Source organism: Parus major, chromosome 1A (assembly GCF_001522545.3).
Source record: "Parus major isolate Abel chromosome 1A, Parus_major1.1, whole genome shotgun sequence".
NCBI lineage: Eukaryota > Metazoa > Chordata > Aves > Passeriformes > Paridae > Parus > Parus major.
Window position 1 is genome coordinate 27,565,170 of NC_031773.1, and position 26,378 is coordinate 27,591,547.

The following is a 26,378-nucleotide window of genomic DNA, read 5'->3' on the forward strand; positions in this document are numbered from 1 at the left end:
GAGCAATCACAGAGAAAAATTAGCTAATCAGAACACATTACAACATTAAATTTTCACTTTTTATAAATGGAGTAAAGATGCTTTTAAATATATTTACAGTTAGAAAAAAATACTTAGGATTACTACAAGTCAAAATTACTTAGAAATTATGAAAGTGAAGTTCATTTAAATTATATTATAAATGGAGTCAAATGCAGTATTTTGCTTAGAATTTGTCTACTCTGCTGTCAATATTATCATATCCCTTTAATCACCAACAGACAAAAACTTAACTCTGCTTAATGCTAAAACAAGCGTCACTGCAATGAAACTCTGGCAACCTAATAACTCAGTTAAAACCACCACAGCTTTTAAGATCCTAGCTGACTTCCACAGCACCTGTAGTAGAAATTGCTCTTCAATGTCTTGTTTCATAGAGAACAACGAGACTTTTTGCATTCCTTTTGACAACCAGACTTGTACCACATTTTGAGATTATTCTCCAGAGACAGTTGAATCATAGTAAAATCTACTCCATCCTTCCTTTCAAACCAAATGGCTACTTAATTCTGAAGATAGAGTCCTTTTGTTTGCAGTGCTGGGTGGTTTATTCACATAAATAAAAATACATTTTCCATTTATTGAATTACCGGTAATAGATTATTATTTCTTTGCAAGGAATTCTGAAATGTGTTAGCATTCATTACATTTCAAATTAGAAACACATTTCATAAAACTTCTTGCAATGAGATTTACTATCTTTAAACTGCTTACTTTAAACAGTTTCAGCTCTTTTGTAATCCATTACATCAGTATATTCTGCAAATAGTCCCACCTAAAAATAAAATATAAAAAAATAAAGTTGAGAAGCACGTATTTTTCTTTTAAAAACTAGTGTATGTTATTCTGAACACTAGCCCAGCCCCAAAAACATTTAAGAACCTTAAAAAGCATTGTTTTACAGATACTAAATTTGGCCAGGTAACAGCAATGAACAGACATTCTATTTAGTAAGATAAAGCAGAATACATAATAAACAGGTCAGTAGTTATCCATCTGAAATAGCCTATAATTAACATTTGATGTCTAAAAATTTTAAACAGCAACACCAAGGAATGAGGTATGTATGTTCTCAGATATCACATCAGACTCTCATTTTATGCAACTAACTGTATTTCACAACTAGCATCTTACAAAATAGAACAGTACCATTGTGCCTGTAGAAGTACTGCATTAAAAACAGAAAAATACATTACTACAAGAAACCACCAAACATCACAATTGTCAGGGGCTACAAAAATCCATTGTTTTTAAGCCTTTAAGAAGACATATCATATGTCTTCTTAAAGGGGTAATAATTTGGGGCTGGATTCACTACCAAGAAGGTCCATCCAACTTTCACATAGGCTTAAAAATATATTTACTTTGAATGAAAAAGAAAAGGCTCACAGGAGTGTAAGTGCCCTATCTCACTAAAAGGAGCTAAATGGACTTTTGTACTGAACCAGAGTATATAATTTAAAATCTATACATGAATTGTATGTATGTATCAAAACACTTATTGGTTGTAAACAAAAATGCAAAATTTGTATTCACAAAAATATTTTATTGGTAATTTTACATAATACCGGATGGTATTGTAAATAGCTCTGCTCTTGATCAGTATATTGCTAAGTGCGTAAATGTTGTCAGTTTATGCCATAAAGTAGGATAATGGGTCTTTTTCAAATTATTTATGACATAATATGTTCTAATAGGCCGATTCAATATTAAAGAAACTGATTCAGGAACAAAAAAAAAATAATAGCGTCGTTATTTCTTTATCTTTGTGCAACATCTGATATTCCTGTACTGAAATGATAAGCGACTATGTGACACTAGAAAAATCTGGGGCAAGGAAACAGCACTAAGCAGAAATGAGAACTGTAGTTCTGTTCTTTTTAAAGCTTTTCCAAACTTTCATATTTTCAAATAGTTTTTGCCAAATGCATCACCATCTGAGGTTCAGTATTCATTACACAACACAAAATACCAGTGTACAGCGACAAAGCAGTACTTTACCTGAATTGCAAGGTTAACTAATCAATGCTTAGAATGTGTTTTCTATTTTGCTTGTAAACATTACAATAAGTGTTTTAAGTGTCAAAAAATATTGGTAAAACCATGAACATAATTCAGTAACAGTAATCTAGTAAAATGTGTCAAACATTGGCAAAAATCCATACAAATGTTTTCTTTAATAACATTTTTCCTATTTAACCACACCAAGTACCAGCAGGTGTTTTTAAGAAGATAATTATTATTATGAAAATTCTGTTGCAGCAATAATTGATTAAGTTGATCTCTGACTTGCATACATATAACTATGTTTCACAATTCTCAAATAATACATATTTAGGCAGCTTGAACTATGTTATAAAAATTTAAATTCAGTACATGCCAATAGTAGAGACTGCAAGAGTTGTGTTAGAATTCGCTAAACTAAAAGTGAAAATGGACATACCAATAACACTGCATAATGAACATTCAAACCACATTTTCATGGCACCCTTACACATGTAGATTAAAAAGTTGAAGACGCTTCATAAGCATTTGTAGATAGCATTTAAATTATTACAGAATCACACAATAAGCTGAGTTGGAAGGGACCCAAAAGGACCATCAATTCCAAATTCTGGCCCTGCACAAGAGAGCCCCAAGAGTCACACCACGAGCCCTGAGAGCATTGTCCAAATACTTCCTGAACGTTGTCAGGCTGGTGCTGTGACCACTTGCCTGGAGAGCCTGTTCCAGTGCCCAACTACCCTCTGGGTGAGAAACCTTTTGTGGTATTTAACCTAAACCTCCCCGACTCAGCTTCATGCTGTTATTGTTTCTACCACTGCACTTTTTTTCTTTCTTTTTTTAAACTGCATTATATGTTCCAGTCGACAGATCAATTATGCATGACTAATCTGTCATGAAAATGTGGTAACAAGTGACAGAACTTATGTATTTGCATGTTTTGAAGAGACTAAAGAAACAGGAGGAAATAAACTTTAATGAGATTCCCCATTCAGTGATGACGCTTCTCCTCTGGGTGAAGATGACCTGGACATTCCCCTCTCTGTGTTGTCAGAGCTAGAACCACTCTGACTGTGTTGATCTGCAGAAGCAGCACTGGAAGCAGGTGGTGACTTAGTTTTCTCCTTAAAGTCTGTAATAATGACTGTCAGATCTCCAACGGTAACTTCCAAATGCTGAGCACTACTTCGATCCACATTTTTCAACCTTGGCCTAAACAAAGCAAATAATCATATTAAAAGCACACAAATAATCTTATTATCTTGTCTCACTCCTACTTTTTAGGAGCTCTGGAACAAATGTATATATGACTTCTTTTTGCAACCTGTAATGTGTAGGAAAACAATGTACCAGAAGTATTAATGGTGGAGTGTTTCCTAGTATGTTTTACATTGAAAGAGTTGAATATAACATATTACCATTTCCTAAAATTATTTAGAAGTTGACATTTTTTATTGTCACTGTGCAACAATATATATGTGCTGCACATGTGAAGGCTTTTACTTTCAAAACCCAAGTCTGCCTTTATTGTGACTATGCAAAGTTAGGAATTCGATCCAGGGAAATGTCCATCTCTGCAACAGCCTGAAGCAACAATTCTAAGTAGAAAATTATGTTCTATAATGAAGATGTTGGTGTCTGTCTTTTGAATTCAACAGCGCAGACACTGTTAACTTGCAGCAGGTGTTACCTAATTTCAGAACCTCGCCATGACCACTAGTATACTATTTGAACAGGACTTTGTGTTCACAGTGTTGACAGATAAGTCTCTTCATTCAATCTTTCAATTATTTGATTTTTCACAACAAAAAGAACTAAAGAACAATTTGACTTCTATTTTGCCTTCATATTTTTGCTAGTGACATGCATAAAGTACTTTCAATTTAGTCCTTTCCTATAATCACCATGAAAAACTGGTACCAGACAGTTGAATTCATACAAGCAGTCATAAACAGCACAGTTTGTGCATTTAACTGTCTCCACAGCTACCACTGACACAAGCTGCAATAAAATAATGACATCACATGCTTGCAGGTGTGATAATAGTAAAGTTCTAAACTTTACCCTATCATCAACTTTGTTTGATGTAGAATTGGTTCCCATTCACTTCAGCTGAAATAAGTCATGCCTTTTCTCCACTAGAACTGAGATAGGCTTTGACATCATGCTCCCTCTGAGGCTGAAGCAGCATGACTGAAGCACCTCAGAAAAAGAATGAGAATCTCCTGATCTGCATCATGGGAATAGAGAGAAAACTTGAGAATTATCAACTTGTGCAAGTGCTATGTACATGGAGCTTATTAATTATGGTGAGTGTGCATGAAGATTTTTATAGTAGTTTCCAGCAATAATATACATATTTTAAAGCAAAAAGAAGAGGATATCCTTTTCTCAATGAATGCTGGAGAAGTATGTCTAAACTAATCAAGCAGTCTTAACTTACCATCCCACCTAGTGAAACAATTTTTGGAAAAAAAATTAACTTTGAATGTTTGAAGCATTAAAAAAAAAAAAAAAAAAAAAAAAAAAAAAGCAGCAATTCTTAATGCAAGGTATTTCAGCATTAAGGTATTCTTAATACTGGTATTTCAGCCCAAGATTTTATTTTAGTTATTTTTCAAATTTCCTTACTCTTTTCCTATCTCGCTTTTTGCATTTTTACTGTATCATTGCAATTTATCCATTAATATTTCAATTTATAATTTTAATTGGCATAACTAAAGCTCCCTATGCTAACATCAAATGCTTCATAACTGAAGGACTTCAGCTGTATGAGGTAAGCTTGTAAATTTGACTATTTAAAAAACAAAAAAGGAAAGGAAATAACACTTCAGTGTCCTTAATCCTAACTATGACTTTCTTAATGACTGCTCTCTACTCACTCTCAGTCCCTCCCTTGTTCTGATCCTAATGATCCTATTTCAGGCACAACAGAAGCATATGCTGCTTCTATGCATAACTAATCCCAAAGGATATTTCTTGGCTGGGCTATTTTGGCAGGCTTCCAAAAAAAAAGTTCCTCCCACATTTGCTTAGTTTACATGTCTTATACCCTTTCAGCTTTTTTGACACAGCATTCTTGCCACAATAACTTCATGCTTAGATTATGATGAATTAGGGGTTAAACCTGCTGCTTTTGTTTAGCAATTTGCACCCTCCTTCCTTACAGCAAGACCAAGGCTTTTACAACTGCTTGTCTGTACTGCAGTATTTCATGTTTTCAGTGTTAAGAGTCCTTCAGCATCCCAGATGTGGCAAAGAGATTTCTATCACTAGGTAATACACATACTTTATCCTGTCACATTAATTTATGCGCTAGCTCAGCCCTTCAAAGCTGAAGGGTTCTACAAGGCTATCAATAACCAAGTTATTTTCCCTCCTCATCTGCAGTCTGGTACTGGTTCTCTCTCCTCCCACTACTGTTTTGCATAGAAACTAATCACACCCATCCCCTCTTTTTCCCAGAGATTAATATCATCAATTTGCCTATCAACAGTTCTGTATGTTATGAAAAATACTTGTCTGAACCCTTAAAACAATATCCTAAATAACCCTTAAACAGTCTTTCTCTGTTCAGCTCATCTCCATCTTCTGGCCACAACTACACACTGCGGGTCTTCATATTTTATAGACAGCCTGAACCAATAAAACTTCACACCACTATATAACCTGTTTGCCACAGTACTTGGAAAGCAGTAAAATCAAAGAACATTTTCTTAGTTTTATTTGTAAATTACATTTTACCACTACTGAAAAAGTTTCTAAATTTTTTACCTGGTCTTCTTATGACTGTTCTTTTTGCTTGTTGTTTCCTTTTCACTTTTTTCCTTTTCTACTTTGTCTTTTTTCTCTTTCTTTGATTGTGTAGGGGGCACAAATTGCTGAGGAACCTGTTGTGCAACCAGCTGAGAGACAGGTCGAGGTTTCCTGTGTGCACATATATATAGACATGCATAATGCTTAGACTTTGCAAGTCTCAAACTGTCTACACTTCAGTTATCAACATTAACCATCATTGTAAGAAGAAATATTGTTTAAGCATATCTGGATGCTAATACTTCATTAAGATAGCATATAAAATTTAAACCCATTATAGCCTTGACTTTCACTTACTTGCATTACCAACAAATGAGATTCCTTTTTTTATTTTACAGGGATTTAGAGACGATATTTGCAATGTGCCCTCTTCTCACAGTTGTCATATCCAGACAGAGACCGCAGAGTAAGCTCCATATGACAATTCTTCCAGAAACTACTTTACCACCCACTCCCAGCCCCTTCAAACACTGAAATGGTCTGGTTTGACTCTAATACAGAAGCAGACAATCCATATCACAAAAAGGAAAAAGCTGGCCTTTGAGGTATCAGAGCTAGAACTATTGTTGGCCTTACAGAATAGAACTTAAGCGTTTTCAGCTCAAACAAATTTATTGGAGGCAATAATAAATCCTGCTGTGTATCATTTTTATCATGTTGTCCACTGGAAAAAAATACACTGCTAATTAGTGTGATATCGCTGTCAGAACACATATACTTTGGAAGTTGGCAACAGAAACATAAAATGACATTCCATTAGGAGATACACAGTGCAGGTTTCCAAGTTTTGATCCAAACTAAAAACCAGTGTGAGAAGAGCAACAGCAGGTGAAAGAATTTCAACAGTTTATTATTTTTACTTTTTCCAAAATATTATTTTGAAATTGATTAATTTTTTTATTTTGTTTTGTATTGGAATACAGCAATCCTAGTGTGAAATGAAACATTTTACTCATTCCATTGCAAGTGTATTTACTTCTTCTGCAGTTCTGGAATTAAGAAATTTCAAGTCACGATATATAAACAAGTTTCTGTTATTAAGCCTTTGAAGATCTAAATTTCTTCTCCACAAGAATGCTTACCCTGCCAAGCTCTTGGGTTTTGTTAGTTGGATTGTGATGTTAAGCTTTTTAAACTAGAAAAAGCATAAATTATATGCATTGTGATACTCTGAAAATACAAAACCATTATTAAAGCAACAGAAGCTATCAGCTCACACACATACTTATTTATCCCAACCCACAGGATCACACTACTAGCACTTCTTACTTGGGTGAGATGAGAAAAATAAATGCAGAAAATCAAGGCAGCTACCATTAACAAGTTATATTTTCAGTAATGATTGCGACAGTTCAAGTTACAGAGTGACAGCCAAATTAAAAGAATTCATAAAGTGTGGGACAGACAGTCAATATAAATCAGCTGGTATTTCATGAGTCTTCACAGTATGTCCTTAATGAATTAAAACAAATAAAAGAAAGACTTTTAATAAATTGTCAACACAATAGAACTTTGGGATAAAAGCCAGACTATCCCTTACCCACTCATGAACTGAGCCTACGCTGACTCATGGAGGGACTAAGAACAGGAACAAATCAATTCAGTGAAAACTACCCAGCTTATAGCAATAGGACCTTGCAAAGCACACCCTGTATTGAGCCCAGAGTGAACAACTCAAATGGACTCAATGGACTACAGATGTCTAGGTTAACACAGTACTTAAGACATTTTTAAGAAAACTTATCTCAGAATTTTTTCAACCTTTTGTCACCTCTGTAGCTCATAACAGAGCAAGAACCACCAAGGTGCAATTGATGCACAAGCTTATAATTTCAAGTGGAAAAGAGCTGTGATACATAAAGAAAACTGATGATCTGTCTTGAGTTGGAAGATTGCTCTGGGATAGGAGATACAGTTTGTCATGACAGTCAAGTGACAATCCCATCATTACTACACAGTGACCTGAGAGTATGATTGGACATGTTACTTATGAATTAGGACACTAGTGAACTTGACACACAATTGTTTCCCAGGAGAGTGGACAACACCATGATTATGGAAAATTGTTAAATAGGGTTAGTAGAGAGGGGAAAAAAACAATCTTAGACAAGTAAATTCTCAATTTATAATAATTTCGGTTCCTGAGGGCAAACTAGATAATTTCTATTAGAGTACAGCTGGGAAATTAAGCTTAATTCTAAATCCTGGGCTTGGAACTTTTTTCCTAATGCCATAAAACAAATGAAGCTGAAAAAATATCCTTGCAACAAGGAACAGAAGTCAGTAAAGAGAAAATAACAGAGAAATCATGTTTTGGAAGATGCACTAAAAATTAATCAAGAGGTTCTATGTGGCTTTGCTGTGACAAGAGATTCCCTCTATTAAATCCATCTATTAGCCATCCTTTTTGTTGTCACTTTTTTCTACAGCTATCAGTTATATCTCTGTTCTAAATTTTATTATCTGCTTTCTCATGTCTCAATTTATTAAATGAGGTATTCAAGGTTCCTATATTAAAAACATTGAGAAAAAAAAGCAATTCATCTCTCAACACTAGGAATGCCTTTCAAGTGCTCATTTTTTTCCTCAGGTACTCAAAAGGGGCTAATGGACTGCAACCAAGCACTTCACAAGCCATGCAGGTGTCAGGAGATAACTCTACTGTGTCCATGAAGCTTGAACCTGATAGAATTGCTCCTGCTTAGTGGTAGCTGAATCATGTCATTCAAGCATGAATAAATTCATAAAGAAAACGCTACTTCAGAGAAGACAAAAGTTAGAGAAACTATCCCTGTAACAGGAAATTGATTGTGATGATTTGCCAAAATACATTTTAAATTACTTGTTTTCAAAACTAGTTAAACACTTCTTTAATATTAATATTCTTGTAATATGCTGCTACAGATTAAATAGACAAGATGTTAACACTGCCTTTTGTTGATATTTATAGTAATTTAATCTTTAAGAATATTCAAGAGCACCTGAGCTAACTGATGTTTAAAAAGAAGCTCTATAATCTTCTGCATTAAGATTACAAGCATTTTTGTCTCTATCACTTGACCACTGTTGGACCACCACAACTGAACAATCCAGAACTACAAGCAGAAATGTTCCTAAAATCAATACCTATTATTTAGCCAGCCCCTAAAAGCTTTGTATTTTTACCCTGAATTCCACTTTAGCCATTTGAAGAAGAACACTAAGAAAGGCATACACTATTACAGAAGAGCTAGCAATTCTTTCCAAAGGTGAACGTCACAGTTTAAGCACTCTAGCCATACCAAAAAACTGATTTACTGAGCTTCCAAGAGATCTCTAAACATCACATCTCTGAATATTGCACCTCCCCTTCTCTACGACCTAGTTTTCCTTTTCAGACAGTTAGCTTTCTTCTAAGTTGGTATCAGCTGTACTTCTACCAACACTTCTATTCCAATCTCATTCATTAGAGTTTTGTTTATTACCTAATTCTAATTCTTGTTTACAAGGTCCTACTTGATATGCACTTCATAGTCTCCTTTAAAAAAATAGGAAAACTAACATTTTCAATCTTTAAACAGCCAACAGCCACTAAGACAAACATACAAGGATAAAGTCTTTGTCATCCCTAAAATTTCTCCATAAATGCTCAAAAACAAGGATGTCATCATTTTAACACTAATCTTCTTGTTGCAGGCTGTAACTACATTTTATCTTATCAGGTTTGATCTAGCTGCTGGTTTAGAAAGCGTATTTATAGAGGTTGCAGAAACTTTGCTTTAGCAATTGTTGTGCAGACACTACTGATACTCCCAAAGGAAGTATTTATTACTGTGAAGGATGCACTGGTTTTCATTGTTGACATCCTTTAAAAAAAAATTTATAGCACAGCAATTTAAATGCCTAGAGATAAAAAATACTCAAGACCACATGGTATCTGGAACTGTTGCCCTGAATTATTCCCATGACCCAGAGATCAACACAATACTTTCCTGCACATAAATAATTTTGGAAATCTCACATGCTTCCTTGATTTCCCTCACCTACTATTCACCAATAACCTATGTTAACAGTATTTTGACTAATTTGATACAATGAATAACTTGGTCTCATTACAGCAAAACAGATCCATTTTGAGAACCAAAACAAACAAAAAATATCTATACAATACTGATGAACAACACATACACCAGAAGTACAGTAAACTCTCCGCCACCTGAGCTGTGCTTCAAACATGCAGACAACCTAACTGGCTTCATGCTGAAACATCTTGGTGTTTAGCTGAATTTAATTTACATAGAGCACAACTACATATGCACAGTGCTGCTTCTGCAGCCATCACAAGTCCATAAAGCATCCCATGTCTTCTGCACTTCTCAGAGTATAAGCTCCAATGCTGACAGACCTTAACTACTTATCAGTCAATCAGCTTTAGGGCTCATCTGCTACAATCTGGAAACAAGGAACATGACGGGCCAACTGTGACAGTTTTTCCATGAACCAACCCCAAACATACCTATTTCTCAAGAGAGTCCTACGTTAGCATGAGGTACCCCTGCATGTAAAGTTAGGAGTAGGATTTGTCCATTTGGTGCCACATATCCTGCATGGCCAGAGCCAGCAAATAAGACTGCCAAGTAACACACAGTGCTGCCAAGCAAGTGAGACTGCTGAAAGCACAGTGCTTTTTCCAACCTGTTGAGGGAAGTGTATTGTCATCTATAATGTGCAGTTCAGAGGCTTCAGACATCCTGAAGAATTGGCCACTTACTCAAAGGCACATTCTTTCCTGAAGTTCTGTCTCCTGTTTTGTCTATTTTACTACTGCAGAAGTACTAAAATTACAATTTCCCAATTGAAACACAATGGGTCTAGATTACGGAAATGCTGTCTCCTCAGCATTCAATCAAAAAGATGCTCTTCATCAGAAAACCTGGATCCAGAACATCAGTCAAGCAGAGCTTCCATTTTAATGCAATCTTTTCCTTCCTGTTCCTCTTAAGTCCAACCACCTCCTGGCTTCAATTCAGGCCAACATCTCTTGCCAGAGAATTATCCTGTCTCAAGTATTGAATTATGTGTTTCCTAAAGCTATGGACACACTCAACTTATCTAAAACTTTTAAAATAGCACATAGGCCTGATACTTAGGTCTGCTACTGACCTCTCTGGTCAACTTACCTGCCAAAGTTTTCCTCTGATAACTAGAGAATAATCTAGTCCAGTTCTACTTAGCTATCAAAAAGCTGGTACAGAAGGGTATGTCCTAGCTGCCCAAGATGTTGATTTATTCTGGGTTCATGAACTCAAGTTTCTATAGCAAATACTAATCACTACCTTTGGAATGACAGCAGGATTCAATGAGAGAGGTAATATCATGGAATCAAAGCATTGTTTAGATTGGAAAAGTTGTCTATGATCATGATGATACTATCAAACAGAAGAGGCAACTATTACATAGCTGGAATTGTCAATTCATCAGAACAGTTCAAGATTGATCAGCAACATCTTATTTCCTACCATGTTTTCCTTCCCAGAAAAAAAACCAAAAAAAACAGCTCCCAAGAAAAACAAAGCCTGTGCTATTTCTTCATAATTTTTCACCTTTTTTAATCTCTACATTGTCTATCATACATTTAAAAATTTCAAGTTTGCAAATTAATTTCATCCTTTTTTCCACTTCTTAGGAAAAAAACCCTACCACTAAACCAAATCGGGCTTCAGAGATTTAAAGAGGTTTTATTCAAAGGTACCCCTAATCCTTAAGCAGTACCCTCTATCTACACTTCACTTCCCTGCAGGGAGACATTGACTTTTTGTTCAAGACAGATTTATTCTTCAAGAAAAAGAAGAAATATCTGGAACAGAAACCTGACTGATTTCATCTTACCCTTGGGTCATAGAATCCTTTCCTTAAAGAAAAATCTTTATATTTAAAGTATTCTTCCCTTTCAGGTGATTCAGAAGGACAGAATAAATGCTTCCAAGCTAATGCAAGTTCCCACATCTTCTACTCAACTTCTTGCTGCTTTTAGGCCCTCACTGCACAGGGCTTAGGCAATGAATTCAGCATGTTTCTGAACATCAGCTTCTTTCTGTTCCACCAGCATGGGATGACAGGACTCATTCCTTGGAAATCCGTAGCCTAGCCAACTAGCACCCTGAATTTTATTCTCCAGGGTTTTACAGGACTTAGCAAAATTGCTATAGTCAAAAGGTCACATGAGTAGTAAATCTATATAAGTCACCTATAGTCAAACTCATGAAGCTGGCTGCTATAGAATAGAATCAGTACAAAAAAGAAATGCTTTTGCCTTTACAGTTTCCACATGACTTTTTTCATGGTGTCTCCTTGGGAATGTCTTGAAGATTATTCCAAAAGCTGCACTGTAAACAAAGGGTATGCTGATGTATTATGGATTAAACTTAGAACACGTGTTACAGTTCTGATTAATGTAATAGAAACTCTAAAATCAAAGTGTCAGGCATTCCCAATTAAGTATCTTTGTGCAAAGCATAAAATAACAAGGTCAACCAGCTTGTAGGAAAAAATACCTAGAATTACTCACTGGGCTTCAGAGAAAGTCAATCAGGTCCTCCAACTAACCATTCAAGTTTTCCTGAATCCCACCTTCCTCTTCATTTACTGCCTATGAAGGACAGTTGCTTAAAAAGCAACTTTCTGTAAATAGAAGAGATGATCGTATCCCTCTCTCATTCAAGCCCTGCAGACTTGTCTATCTCCTTTCCATCTGCTCCTGTGTTTCTAACTGAGCTAACTCAGCTATTATTTTTTTCCAAATGGAATTCCAGCATCATTCATATACTAGCATTCCTCCTCCACCAGCTTTTGCTACTCCCTCATCTAGTAATGCTTTCAGAAATGCCTTGTAAACACTCCAAACCTTGATAAAAATCCTGATTTGTTGATGTTTGTTTCATACATGTCTTTCTAAAATTGAAACAGAATACAGTTAAAGGCATTAAAATCTTGTTGGGAATGAAGTTGAATCATTCAAATTCTACCCTGTTCTTTCATTACTACACTGGGTCATCTCACAGTACAAATGTACAGGCTTTAAATATCTTATAATTTATTTGAAGATCATTTTCCACTCACATCTATCCTAAATATTAATGTCTCAAGAAGCTAATAGAAATCTGATATCCACATTAATACTCTAATGTCCATTTTTCCAGTCATTACTGGAATCTCAAGAAATTATCTTCACATACTTTCTACTTCATCATCATATTCTAGCTAGTCTCTACTCAAATCTCCACCATGTCCTCATTTCTCCAAGGTCCACATTCTCAAGTATCTCTTAATACAGTAACTAGAGCAATTAATTTAAAAATAAAAGGTTGTTCCTAATCTTGAAAGCAAGCAGATATATACAGGGAGAAAAATAGAAAAAGGCATGATTTTACAATAAGCAGCTTTTTAAACAAATTGAAGGATGTGAAGAAGTGGTTTTAAGTAGAAGATTTTCTAAGGAATGAATATGTGAATGAATAACACATATTAATTAGAATACCTTCAAACAGATATGAATTGTTTGAGCAATTCTTACAGCATTTACTTCAGTAACTTTTACAATGCACATCCGTAGCTGAGTATTGTAGCAATATTAGTGTATAAAAAGTAAACTTCCTGTGCATTTTCAAAAAGACATTAATTATGCAAAGATCTAACTCTAACTTCATAATAGAGCTCAGACAGCTTTTCACTCAGCAGATCACAGAACAGGCTGCAACCAGCAGCTTTGGAACGTGACTTTCCATGACGGATGGATGATGTAGATTTAGATGTCAGAACATCTAAATGGCTTCAGACCGAAAGAAAGATATTTCAAGTTCAGCTTCTGCAAAAAGCATTATGTTACCTTGAAGTAAAACCTACTAACCAGTCAATAAACTTTCCTCTTACCCTTTAGCCAGGTTTTTTTGAGGGTTACCTCCCTTCTCCCACCCCCATATACGGATAACAAGTTACTATATCAAGCAAGTAATTAACATTCCCAATTCCTCAGGCATGTTTTCACTTTTTCAGAATTCTTTCTGCAAAACAGTTAACACTGACACCAGTGATTTTTATATCTGTGTCCCTTTCGGAGTCTCTTTTCCCTCCCAGTGTAGCTGGTTTAAAGGACAAAAAAAATGTAATCAATTTCACCTAAACATTCACCTAAAAATCAAGCATATCTGTAGCTACCTGACTCTTCCTTCCTTGGAGCTAAGAAGAGCTTAACTTCAAAAAGACTGCTTTTCAGGACTAGGAACTCACAAAAAATGTAAGAAGGTTGAGGCCTACATTTGTATAGATGTTGAAATAGTATTGCCAGTGTTAAATAAAATAAACAGGACCAAATTAAATTTTGCATCATAATTTTATCAAGTTTTAAAATGCAAAGCAATTTCCTACAAGTCAAGAAATTGTTACCAGAATTCTTTATAATACAGAAAGAAATAACTACAACCAAGACACTCATACATGTATTAAGGCACTGCAGCAGCTGTCCTAATGTAATAATGCTGGCAGTCAACACCCAATTTGACATATACAGAGTGGCAGTCTTATTAAACTTCCAAGTAAGAAGGCAAAAGCTTAACTGTTACATTTTAGGTTGTTCATTTAAGTTCATGCTTAAATCTGTACTATTAAGGTGTAAGCATATGCAATCTGGCTGCAGAAACCAAGCAAAAAAATTCCCGACCTTTTTTACTAATCTTTCTTTGTGCTTCAAGGCAATGAAATTTTCAAGTGTTAGCTTGACAGTAAACACTTAAAAGCATGCAGTATTTTTAAAAATTCAATAGTAAAGACACTATTTTTGTCAAATATAAAACATTAATTCCCAAATAATTAGAGAATTGTTAAGCATTTATACACACAAAATGCACAACAGCTTTTAATATATCCTTGCACATATTTGCAGACTAGTAGCTACAACATTTTCAGATTTTATTTTCTTCTATCAGGCAATTTTTCAACTAACTTAACACTTTCTTCTAGATTTGAAACATAAGAAAATTTGCTTTTTAAAATAAGATTTAACATTTTATCAACTATCATATCTACTCCACAATCCCTTTCTGCAGCACCTTATACAAGAGCTTTTAGGTTCTGCCAAGCGACATTCCATAACAAAGGAAGTTGTTTTTTCAACTTCACTTTAGACCCAGTACAAACCTTTGTTCCATTATTATTGCTGGTTTTTGAGATCAAGTTCCAGTAAGCCCCAGCTTACCTCCTACTAAAAAAAAAAATAAAAAAAAAATATTCTCGTCAGTGATTATTAAAATATCACATCAGTGATATTATTTAAAGTGAACAGGAAATAATCAGGGACACTGTGTATACTAAGTAGTATTGCAAGTGGTGTGGCCAGTTAGATCTCGCAAATGTTCTCCTACACAGAAGCAAGCAGCTCACCGAATGATGCCACTCCTGATTTTTAACAGTTTAAGTACTATGAAAAGTAAAAAATATTTCTTACTGCCAGTTCTTGTAATGCAAGTATAAGCTACTAGCAATTAAATTAAATCACTAGCAGCAAAAGCAGTCTTTAGGTTCTGACACAGATCAGCTCACTCTCCCTCAGTCATCAGCACTCTATTAAGCTATTCACCAAATAAAAACTATCAGATTAAACTATGTTTAGCTTTCCATGTCACATGAATATGCCCTCACTAATCACCACACAAAGCTATTTTGTGAAAAACTACTTTATTGCTACATTGAAGCAGTTCATGATTATATGAACTTCAACACTTTGCTATCCAAAGCTATTTTTTCTCATTATCGTTACTTCTGTCATATCCTAGTGTTAACCAGCCATTTCACTGTCTCTGAAATAATGCAACTGAATAATAACCACAGTGCAAACAATGGAGCTAGTGGTCTGTATGAGAAAACATTATACAGATCCGTCTGCATATACCAGAGTAGCAATGCAATTTCTACACATCCTATTTATATTTGAATTCTAACTTTCAGACAGCTCTGATTTCTGCTTTCATATTTTTAGCTGTTTTACAGCATGAATCATTTACTTGGAATTCATCCATTCAGTGCATTTCTAGCAATTCCATCTTTCAATCAAAGCTGATTCAATTAGAATAGACTCACATGACCCATATGGTTTTATCAGTCACTGTAAAAATGTGCAGAAAACTACCCCTTGAGGCAATGTCCCTATTTAATCATTCCCTTAAAGGGAATGCCCTATTTTCCAGATGACATTTAACAGCTGAGGCCAGCAACTCTCCTGAAGACAACTGGTACAATGCACAACAGCCTGCTCTAAGAAATATCTGTATCAGGACCTTTAGAAAGACAAAGTTCATCTCCATGGATAGTTTTCAAAGCAGCCATCAAACGCTACTTCTCCAACAACCAGTTAAAAAGTTCCAACTTCTTGCATATTGTTGTTAGAATTCTTCCCCATATGCCACAGGCTGTGGTGCACCGATGCTCAGTGTGAAAGCTATATTGAAAATACTCTGCTTGAGAAACATATTGGCATCAACTAATTTATGCTTCCTAGATGACGATGAGCTACATATGAGCAGGGGTCAGGAAGCTCAATTTCCTCTAAGGAGGCAGTGTTTGGGAAAGTATTTACAGAAAGAGGAGTGGCTAGTCTCCTAGACCCCTAGATCCTTAGGATTCATGGGGAAGTGACCTCTTCCAAATGCCAATCCCACAATCCTTCACACTGCTCCTCTGTCTCTTTCTTGCAGAAACCGAAACCCTCTTGCACCTATGCAAAAAAACAGGTAAAATATGAGGATCACACTAATGCAGCAGCACAGTCATTGTTACACTGCACACAGCCAAGATTTGGTACAGCTGGTTTTGTGATCAAACTGAAGGAGCTTGCTTCTGACCCATCTTACTTTCTCTGCACTGCAGGTGTCATCTTCCCAAAAGCTGGCAGCAATCTAGAAACTTCTTCCATTCAGAGCCAGTCCCGCAAAGATGTCCATCTTGAGTAGGAGAAAAGGCTACACACTTTCCCTAAAAAATCAAATCTCCATAATGTCCTCCATTAAGATGTATATTAATCTTAAAAGATGCTACAGAATGAGTCCTCATATTCTCTTTTATCCTTCTTATTCAATTACAGAATTTCTAGTGCATGACCCTAAACACAGATTTCAATGATAGCCATAAAAAATAACTTTCCTTTCACAGCATGTGCCAAACCAACGTTCTTCAGCTTTTGGAGTTGGGAACTCCATTCCCATATTGAATTTTCAAACCCCTACTGATTCACACAATTTGGTTTTTTTCCTACTAGGCACTGTCATACAAGCTATATAGTACAAAGAAAGTGTATTCAAACATTTTGGAAAAATTTAAAGACAGGTTTCAAATCTTCAGTAAGTTAGAATGGGAAAACTTTCAATTGCTTATTTCCTCCCCACCCCTCAACTCCTAAGAAAACAAGAAAAAACTTGTAGCAGATGTCAAGGTCATATCTTCTAGTCTTCAGTCTGACTTTTGATGGAAAGTCTGCCAGCCAAAAGCGTCCCAACAACATTCTGCAGCTGAACTCTCCAAGTTCAAGCCTGCTCTACATCAGTGCACCACATACCAGTGGAATGCACTTCAGAGAACAGACAATCCTCAGGATCTCTCTGTCCTACTTAAACCAGGATAAGCTACTGTGTGAAAGTATAAAAATTGAACACTTAGTTATTTTGTTCTAACCAGCCTACTTCAAAAGTATCTTGTAGCTAGACTGTATGAGCCAAGATGACATCATTTGATACTCGGAGAAAATGTTCTGCAAAGCATACTGTCCTAACCTGACTTTCAAGATGAAATGTGCAGATATTTCTATTAAGTTTTAAACAGGAACAGGCATAGTGGGCTGTCACAGCAATCAAGGGAAAATTGGATAAAAAATTAGGGGCAGAAAATGCAAATTCTCATCACTTTACAAGTGATACAAGAGCTTTCTTTTTAGCAGCTAATCTTCCCTTTCAACATACTTCATCTGATTTTAGGTGTTTTTTCACATCCTGGTAGATTTTAGTCTAGGACAGACAATTTTCCCTAGAAAAGATGCGTAGAATAAGAATTTAGAACCCTGATGGCACTAAAAAAACAAAGAGCATTTCCACCCAAAAAAACTGCACAGAAAACCACAAAACAAACAAAAAACTCCCAAACAAACCCCAGAAAACAACCCCCACTACTTATGCCCCAAAGGAAAGTAATTAATCATGGAAAGAAAGCAAATACTGGACGGCATAAAGTCTTCTTTGCTTCAGTACCCACACAAAAGTTTAATTCCATATAACCAAATTAAACAAGGGAGTATGAGTTCAAGTTAGAATTAAAAAAAATAAAAAAACAGACCACTGAATGTTATTTATGGCAGTCAACAGCTTCTAATGAAATTCATCCTCAGAAAAACAATGTTTAGAGAACTACAGGAAAGGTGAAAGAAGTCATCAAGTACTACAGAAATAAAAAAATGGAAAAAAAATCATTAGATGGGCAAATAAAAACCTCAATCTAACTCAGATTTCAGAAAGATACTAGAATGAAATTATTTAAGAATGGGGAGCATTAAAGCATAAAGCCAATTGACTTGACAGTCTTCTGTGTCAAGACAGTTTCTTCCTTTAATGGACTAGTAGCCCTGCTGACTAGGAGAAAAGAAATACATGTTGCCAGTTTTGACTTGCATGCAACACAGTCAAAAATATATTCTCCCACTTATGCTAAACTATGATGAGGACAAAGTTTTGCAGAATGAAGTTCAAAATTTGAGTTTGCTTGTTTAATAATTCCAACCAACCAGCTGTAGATATATTTACATGTATCTGTGGGACAGCCTTTACAGTGAGATTCTACAGGCATACTATTTAATATTTTTAATTTTCCTTTGGACAAAGGTATAAGGAATAGAACAAGAATCAAGCTGAGAGGTGGTGAGAACTATCTGACAAAACAATCTTGCATGAAGGTGACTCAGAATGAAAATTATGAATTCCAAAAAAGAGTACAAAGCACAGCAGGCCCCACTACATGAAAAAAAGCCTTACTTAAGTACCAAGATACAAAAGGACACCAGACTGTAGTGGATCAAGTAGATTATAATTTTTTATGAGCTTCTCAGAGTAACTAATTAAAATATCTGTTAGGTTCAAAATTATGAAAATTTAATGTGAGATTTAACCAAAAAAAAAAAAAAAATTAACAACACTCTCCCTACTCCTTTCTAAAATACAGACTTGATTTTTCTTTTGGTTGGCTGTCCATTGCATTCTCTATTACCCATACAAGCTACACCCATGAGGAACATCTAACAGAGCCATCCAATCAATAAAAGTTCATTTGCTGTTTTATAACAACATTGAAATTGATGTGTGCAGAACTCTCAAGTTTCACTATATTTTTCAAAGAAAACAATGCCTAAATAAATTCCTAAACAATTTCAAATATTACTTTTACAAACTCTTTTTAAAAGTAAGACTGGAAGTACAGAATGGCTAGGTTACTCAATGGCCATCTACAGAGCAAGAGAACTATTTATTATTGCTCCTCTTCATAATTTAATATGAACACTAAACCATAAAATTTGTAATATGTAACCCATATTTTATGAAGCTCTGTATGACTTTTCCACTCACTTCATTCCTGCAGATATTTCTCTAAACTACCACAAGTAACAAACAAAAGCTCTTGAGTCTGTTGAGCTTGAGTCAGTCACGTATTTGTAAAATCAGCATGACAGGCAGTTCTTCCTCTTTTTCTCCTTCCCAACCTTCCCCCTGACATGCACGCGCATGTGCACACACAGAGGCTGCATTCTGGAAGGCAGAAGAGTCCTTAACAAGCTGTTGTGAAACAGATATGTTAAACCAGATATACAAGAGAAGTCCCAACTCTCTGTCCTCAGCAGTATGCATTTCAACAGAAATACAAATACCAGATTTGATTAAATGTAACTGATTTGTGCTTATAAACATCCAGATGGTACATGACTAAACACATTGCCCATGTTTTCTGAAGAAAAATGACCTTGTTATCCAAGTTAAAAAATTAAACATTTTATTTATGAGTTTCAAGGCACAAAACAAACTCATGGCAGTCCAAGTAGAGACCTGTATCTCATACTTAGGAGATGATCAGATATGCTTACAAAATACATTACACAGCCAAACTCTCAGGCAGAGTCAAGGAATATAGACCAAATACCAAGGAAAGGTACAAAGATTCTATCCCAATTCTTTGTATCTCACACTCTTAGGTATCCGGTGGGATTTAAATTGGGCTTTTCATACCTTAGCCTGTGACAAAAGGAATGATTCAGTGATGAAGATCAATAGATCATAGAACACAGAAGCCATGCCCTCATTTGGCTGGTTATATATTATCTCTACTTCAGCAGTAAAGGACATTAAGAGGTATAGATCCCAAATCCACAAAAATTCATCCTGACTAAACATTACCTTCTTATTCTGGCTATAAATTTCAGGGGCTATTTTATAAATTATAGTGCATATAAGAGCTCACTCAACATGTGTATCAAATAGGAATCATTTAAAAAACCATCCTAAATCCAAGTTAAGAAAAAAACAAACCGCAAAACTTCACAGAAGTAATTTGTACCTGTCTCCTTTCTTTATTCTGCCTTTCCCCCAGACGAAAAAAACAAAAAAAACAAAAAAAAAGAAAACAAAAACCCACACAAAAAAAAAATTGAACAGCATCCACTAAGAATCTGATTCATTGGCAACATTAAGTTTTTATTGAATCCAAAGCAAGTAATGAAAATAGTTCTAAAAAATAAAATAAAACAAAACCGTAACAATCATAAAGTATAAGTTTGTATAACAAATCTTCCCTTATTACTAGCTAAGAGAATACTGTTAGTAAAAATACCCTTTGGAATTTGGTCCTTTTTTCTAATTTAAGAATAAAATGGAATATTATCAAGTCTGAAAAGGGGAAATTGATTGCATGTCCCTGCATCCTTTTTTCACTTGTTTACACAGTAGAATATCACTCCAAGCACTTCAATGTTTACAAAGCCAGTATTTGCAGCTCCTCCTGTAGCTCTCACTACACTGCCCTGGATGCTCACCATTCACACTGAAAGGAGAAGTGGTTTCTAACAATGTGGAAAAAAGAATAGGATCCTGCAACTAAAGATCAGACCACATGCATAAAATCCACGTGAAGGAAAGCAAAGCAACAGGTAATTTTAAATCTAGATGCTACTGCTAACTGAATAAGAAGAGCATTAACAACATTCTGAGTAAGTTAAAGCAGAGAGGTAACAACAGGGCAGTAAACAAAGCCTCCTAGAAGGCAGCAGAACACACACTCCTTTAGAGGGAATGCCAAACCTCTTGTGTACTTCTTCCCAGCAACACAAACTCTTAATCTTCAGCTTTACAATTCATCTAAATTACAGTGACTAATGGTGTTAGCTGGCACAGAAAGCAAAATCCAAACATCTATTGAAGGACAGACAAACTGGGAGCAAATACTCGCTCCAATAAGGTCTGTCCAAGGATCCAGCCCAATTCTTGAAGGTCAACCAGTATTGGTATGCTCCTGATTCAGATAGTGCCATGAAGAACAGAAGGAAAGAAATTGCCAATGGAGACAATTTTCTTTTGATAAAGCAGTAATTGTGAGAATCAAACCAAATTTAACAAGCCCATTATAACCTCTCCAGGAGCCACAAAATTCTCTTCCATGTTTTCAGCATACCATCATTACCTCTGTTGCTTTTACACAGTTCCAGTCTGGGCTTTTTCAATGTTCTAGTAAAGACTTTTCTGTACAACATGAGTGACAGAGGGGAAATGAACATTTTCAAATGATTTAGTCTCAGCAAAACTTCAACAATTTCATGGGACAAGGAAATCAAACCACTAATTTAGCCCAAGAACTTATCCTCTTACCAAACTACAATGGCTTTTGCAAGCAAGAAACCTTCTCAAAAAGGTCATACAATTTCTTTATAATGGAAACTATTAGGCAACCTAAATACAGAGGTTGCTACCAGTTCCCTCTATAACAGAGTACATTAGGGTTTTATTCAGTACTCCTTACTTGTGCTTCTAATTAACTTCAGCAGGGGATTTGTTCAAGAACGGAATAATTATTACAGTCCTATCTATGTTCCTTACATTTATATACATCTTTCATCTTGAAATATTTCAAGATGTCTTAGAGGTCACATGTAGAAAATTACTACACACAGTGCAGTCTCCTATGAAGAGAACATATGAATTTCTCAGTACCCAAGGAACAAAAAAAAATAATTTAGGTTAGAAAGCAAATACTAAAGTCATGTGTACAGGGTGAGTGACATTACCAAGGTAACATCTGACAATAGCTGTAGAGTAAAAGGTAGAGGGCTCTCCATCTAGCAGACAGGATCTTAGTTTCACATCTGACTTGTGGCACATTTAACTGCCACCATGCTGGGGCACTGCTTTAGTACTAAACCAGAGTGCCACCTTGGGAATCAGTTACACATTTCCTGCAGCATCCAGGATTTCCCATGGGACATCACCCTCCAAGGACAGCTCAGTTTAACCACTCAATGCAATACTGCCATAGACAAAAAGTTGATTTAACTCCATAATCTAACCTGCTTTGAAAATTCAGTCTAGAAATAAAATATAATAAAGAAATTGCAAAATTTATTTGCACTAATCTTAACAATTCTATCAGTAACTGAAGAACAAAATCCACTTCTAGCCTCTAGCACAAAAGATAACTCTTTCAGAGAGAAGAAATTATTCAACACTGAAAACAAACTCTACCTGTATCTGAAAATACTTCTGTAAAGGTAAATGTGCATAATTTAAAAAAAAAGTTTTCATCAACTTTGCACCTGATTTCCAGAGGCCTTCAAACCTTCAATACAATTGCCTGTTTTCCCACCTGCAAATCTGGTCACGTTTAGTGAAGTTTAACATGCAGAATCAGGTATTACACATTTCAACACAAAGACAGAGATTTCTCTGAATTTAAAAAAAACGTACAATGTCTTATAGACAAAGCTCTAATCAGTAAAAAAAAAAGAAAAAAAACCAGAAAAAACAGTTAAAGCTTTTAAGTACAAACTATTGCACAGCAACAACCATGCTGATGCATCAACTTAATCTAACATCAAGCTCCAAAATGGAAGACTGAAATAAATAAATAACGCATTTTCAGTGCCATTGAAACATGGCAGTATTGTTATCCTGCCCCACATTGATGAAAACCATTCTGTCCTATAGGAAACAACAACAAATTCTTCAACAACGTAATAATTTGGCCACTTGGACTCCAGGTCCTTGGGAAAAAAAAACAGAAAACAACCACCCAGCTGGCCTTTTGTGTTTCTTTGGCACCCTAATGATTCTCTTCATGGACACAAAGGTCTACTTGCTAGCTCAAATCATATATCAAAACTGCAGACAAAAGCTGCCTGGCCTAAAACCTCAACTTTTATCTACCTCATGCCATGTGTAAAACCTGGATTTTGCAATCATATGAAGATGCAATCCATCTAAACCTTAGGGGAAAAAGAGTGCCATAAACCTACTCAGGGATACATTGTTACAGAGTTTTAAGTAGAGAAACAAAAATCAACCAATCAACTACAGTTGGCATACCAAGTTACTGTCAGGGAGAAAGTGGAAACCGAAGAAAGAAAAAAGACATTTTGTTGCAAAATTATTTAAAATATGAAATATTCAAGTAGGGAGACTAGAAGACAATGAAAATATTTGTTTCTCAGAAGTTCAATTTTTTGTTTGTTTGTTAACTTTCAAAGCCTTTATCCAGCTGAATTTCCAATGCAGTAAAACAAATTTTAAATTGACTTTTCTTATCAAACTGACTGGATGTTAAGGAGACCTTTTTCATTAATTCAGCAGTCTTATTTTGCTGAACATTACCAATCCGTACACACCTCTCTGTGACACAAACATAATGCCATTGTTATAACCGGAAATCATAATATATATGTGACAGATACAATTCCCTCTAGTCACATTTACCTTACTGATTTCCTTTGTTAACAAAAAAAAAAAAACTAAACAAATGAACCAAAACATTCAACTAATATTCAAAACTGAAGTTATGAGAAGTCCTTCCAATATCCATTCTGTTTTTCAGAAGTCAGGGAAACCAGTTCCAGAAATAAAGAATAATCATTTTTATCAAGTAATTGGACCCAACCTTGCACGTAAAATTTCAAACACCAAACACGTAACATTTATTGCAAGTCATACTCAGCACTGCTTTGACCAATATCTATAATTTACTTGCAGCTTTTGATAGGATTGCAACTTGACTGCCATTTAAACTTCTCTCGTTGATGGGATTAACCCACAGGTATGGTGGTGGTAAGAAAGGATTCTTGAGCGACATTCTCTTCCGTTAGCATGCACGGCTACAAGTGCACTCGAGTTCGTTTGTATAAAGCCTCCATTCCCCAAGCACACATGTTTAGGCCACTGGCAGGCACAGGAACCAGTTAATCCACAGCAAGCTTTGCGACTGGTGTACAGAAAAAGGGTCCCCCTGGGAAGTCACAGTTACACAGGGAGGCAATTCCATAAAGTGCAATTCAGCTAGCAATTCCTCCCTAAACACTGAAGGGTTATAATCCACCCCCTGTAGCCCTCGGAAACCTGCACGGTGATGTTCTGTGATGAAAAGCGAATTAAAATAACACTAATACTAATCACACAAAGGGGATATGTATGAGGCTAAGTTAAACTCATAGAAAAAATAATTTAAAATAAAAAAATAAAAAAGGTAAGTGTCTTAGCAGGCACACCCTAGCTTCTCCGTGAGAGGGGCACAATCTCTCCAGGGTTAGGATGTGCAGGCAGTTAGTTATGCCCTTCCTGGTATTTATTATTTCTGTTTCTACACACGCCAGCGCACCGCTGGGTCAGGTTCACCGAGGAGCCCCGGGCCGGGGGAGGCAGTGTGCTCCCGCCCCCACCCCTGATAAACGAGACCCGATTCCAGTCACGGCCACCCCTCCCTCACACCCTGGGGATGCACCGCGGCTCCCCCGGCCCCAATTCCTGTCACGGCCGCACAGCCGCTCCCCCGCCGCCCCCGCTCCCGCTCCGCCGGCGACCCACCGTGTGGAGGTGCCCTTCCTCACGTCGCACATCAAGCACTTGAAGGCCTCGGCGCTGTTGCGGAAGGTGCAGACGCTGCAGTCCCAGTACCCCTCGTCCGAGGAGGGTTTCGGCTGCCGCTTCGGCCTGCGGAGACACACGCGCGCCAGGGGCAGCACCGGCCGCGACGCCCCCGCCGCCCCCGGGGCGCCCCCGCCGCCATCGCCGCCGGCCCCGCGCTCCCGGAGGGCCCGGGGGAACGAGAAAGCGCCGCCGCTGCCCCTACCTGGTCGGGCTCTTCTTGTCTCCCATGCCGGCTCCAGACGCGTCCCGGCCCGGCCCCGGCGCGGCCCTTTGTGCGTTTGTCAATAAGGAGGAGCGCGGGGGGTCTCTGGGCTCTAGCGGGGACCCGGGGAGGAGGAGCCGGAGCCGCCGCCGCAACCTCCAGCTGTCGGGGAAACTCCCGCTAACGCCGCTGCCGCCGCTGCCGCCGCCTCCACGCTCACGTGTCCCCCCGCCGCCAACCAGCGGCGCCCGCAGGCCGCGGCGCCCGGCGGGCCGCGCACGGCGGCACCTTCGCTCCGCCGGCGGCTCGGGCGCTGCGAGCGGCGGCGGCGGGGCCGGGGCAACGCGGGGGCTGCTGGGGGCGGCGGGCGGAGCGGGGGCGGTACCGGCGCCGGGGGGCGGCCCCGGCGGGGAGGCGGTGCTGGGCAGGACGGGCGGACCGGCAGTGAGAGGGACTGCGGCCGGCCTGCGCGGCTCTGCCTTAAAGCCGCCCCTCTGTTATCTCCCGGGGTTGCTCGCACTAGCGCCTAGATTGTCTTGTGCTTCTTCCCGCAGAAATTGTTCCAGACCGTGGTTTACAGTAAGAAACAAACGGGAATAAACTGAATACGAACTTCTGCTTAGAAGTCTTGGTCTAAAGCATCCCGTTGGCCTGAGGCCAAGGGAGAACACCGTGGGTACCAATACAAAACCGGGAGAGAGTGGTGTTACCTTGTACCCGCGTGCAGGGCGCTACTTTTGCACTTAAAAGCTTGCAAGTACAGCGTGGTTCTTTCTCATGCATCATAGCAATCTCAGAAAGGACACGGCTGTTTATCACCTCAATTATCAGAGTGCACAAGATCCCAGTCACAGACTAGGATGCCATTTTGCAGGATGCTGTGCAAACAGAACAAAGAGCACATGTCCTAAGTACGTAACAAAGACAGCAGTTAGACACAGGTAGAGAGCAGAATGCAAGCAGACAATTAAATGATACCGGTCAGCATCTCAGTGGCCAAAGCTATTACTGATGCATTGCCAAGAAATGATGGGATTTCGAGAACAAAATACACCCAAGGGGACTTTTACTGAAGTGTGTGAAGACATAGATAGACGCGTTTAAAAATTAAGCAACTAGACAACAGAGAAACTTTCTGA

At 37.3% G+C, this 26,378-nt stretch overlaps 1 protein-coding gene across 1 annotated transcript; it reads right to left on the minus strand.

Annotated features, from left to right (window-relative positions):
* Nucleotides 1–45: 45 nt before the first annotated feature.
* On the minus strand, nucleotides 46–25,492 carry YAF2 (YY1 associated factor 2). Its single transcript, XM_015628619.3, has 4 exons — nucleotides 25,240–25,492; nucleotides 24,975–25,100; nucleotides 5,818–5,970; nucleotides 46–3,255 (listed from the first exon to the last, which is right to left on the minus strand). Exons 1-4 carry the CDS (start codon nucleotides 25,263–25,265, stop codon nucleotides 3,018–3,020), a joined length of 543 nt encoding a protein of 180 aa, XP_015484105.1. The 5' UTR covers nucleotides 25,266–25,492; the 3' UTR covers nucleotides 46–3,017.
* Between the last annotated feature and the right edge of the window lie 886 nt (nucleotides 25,493–26,378).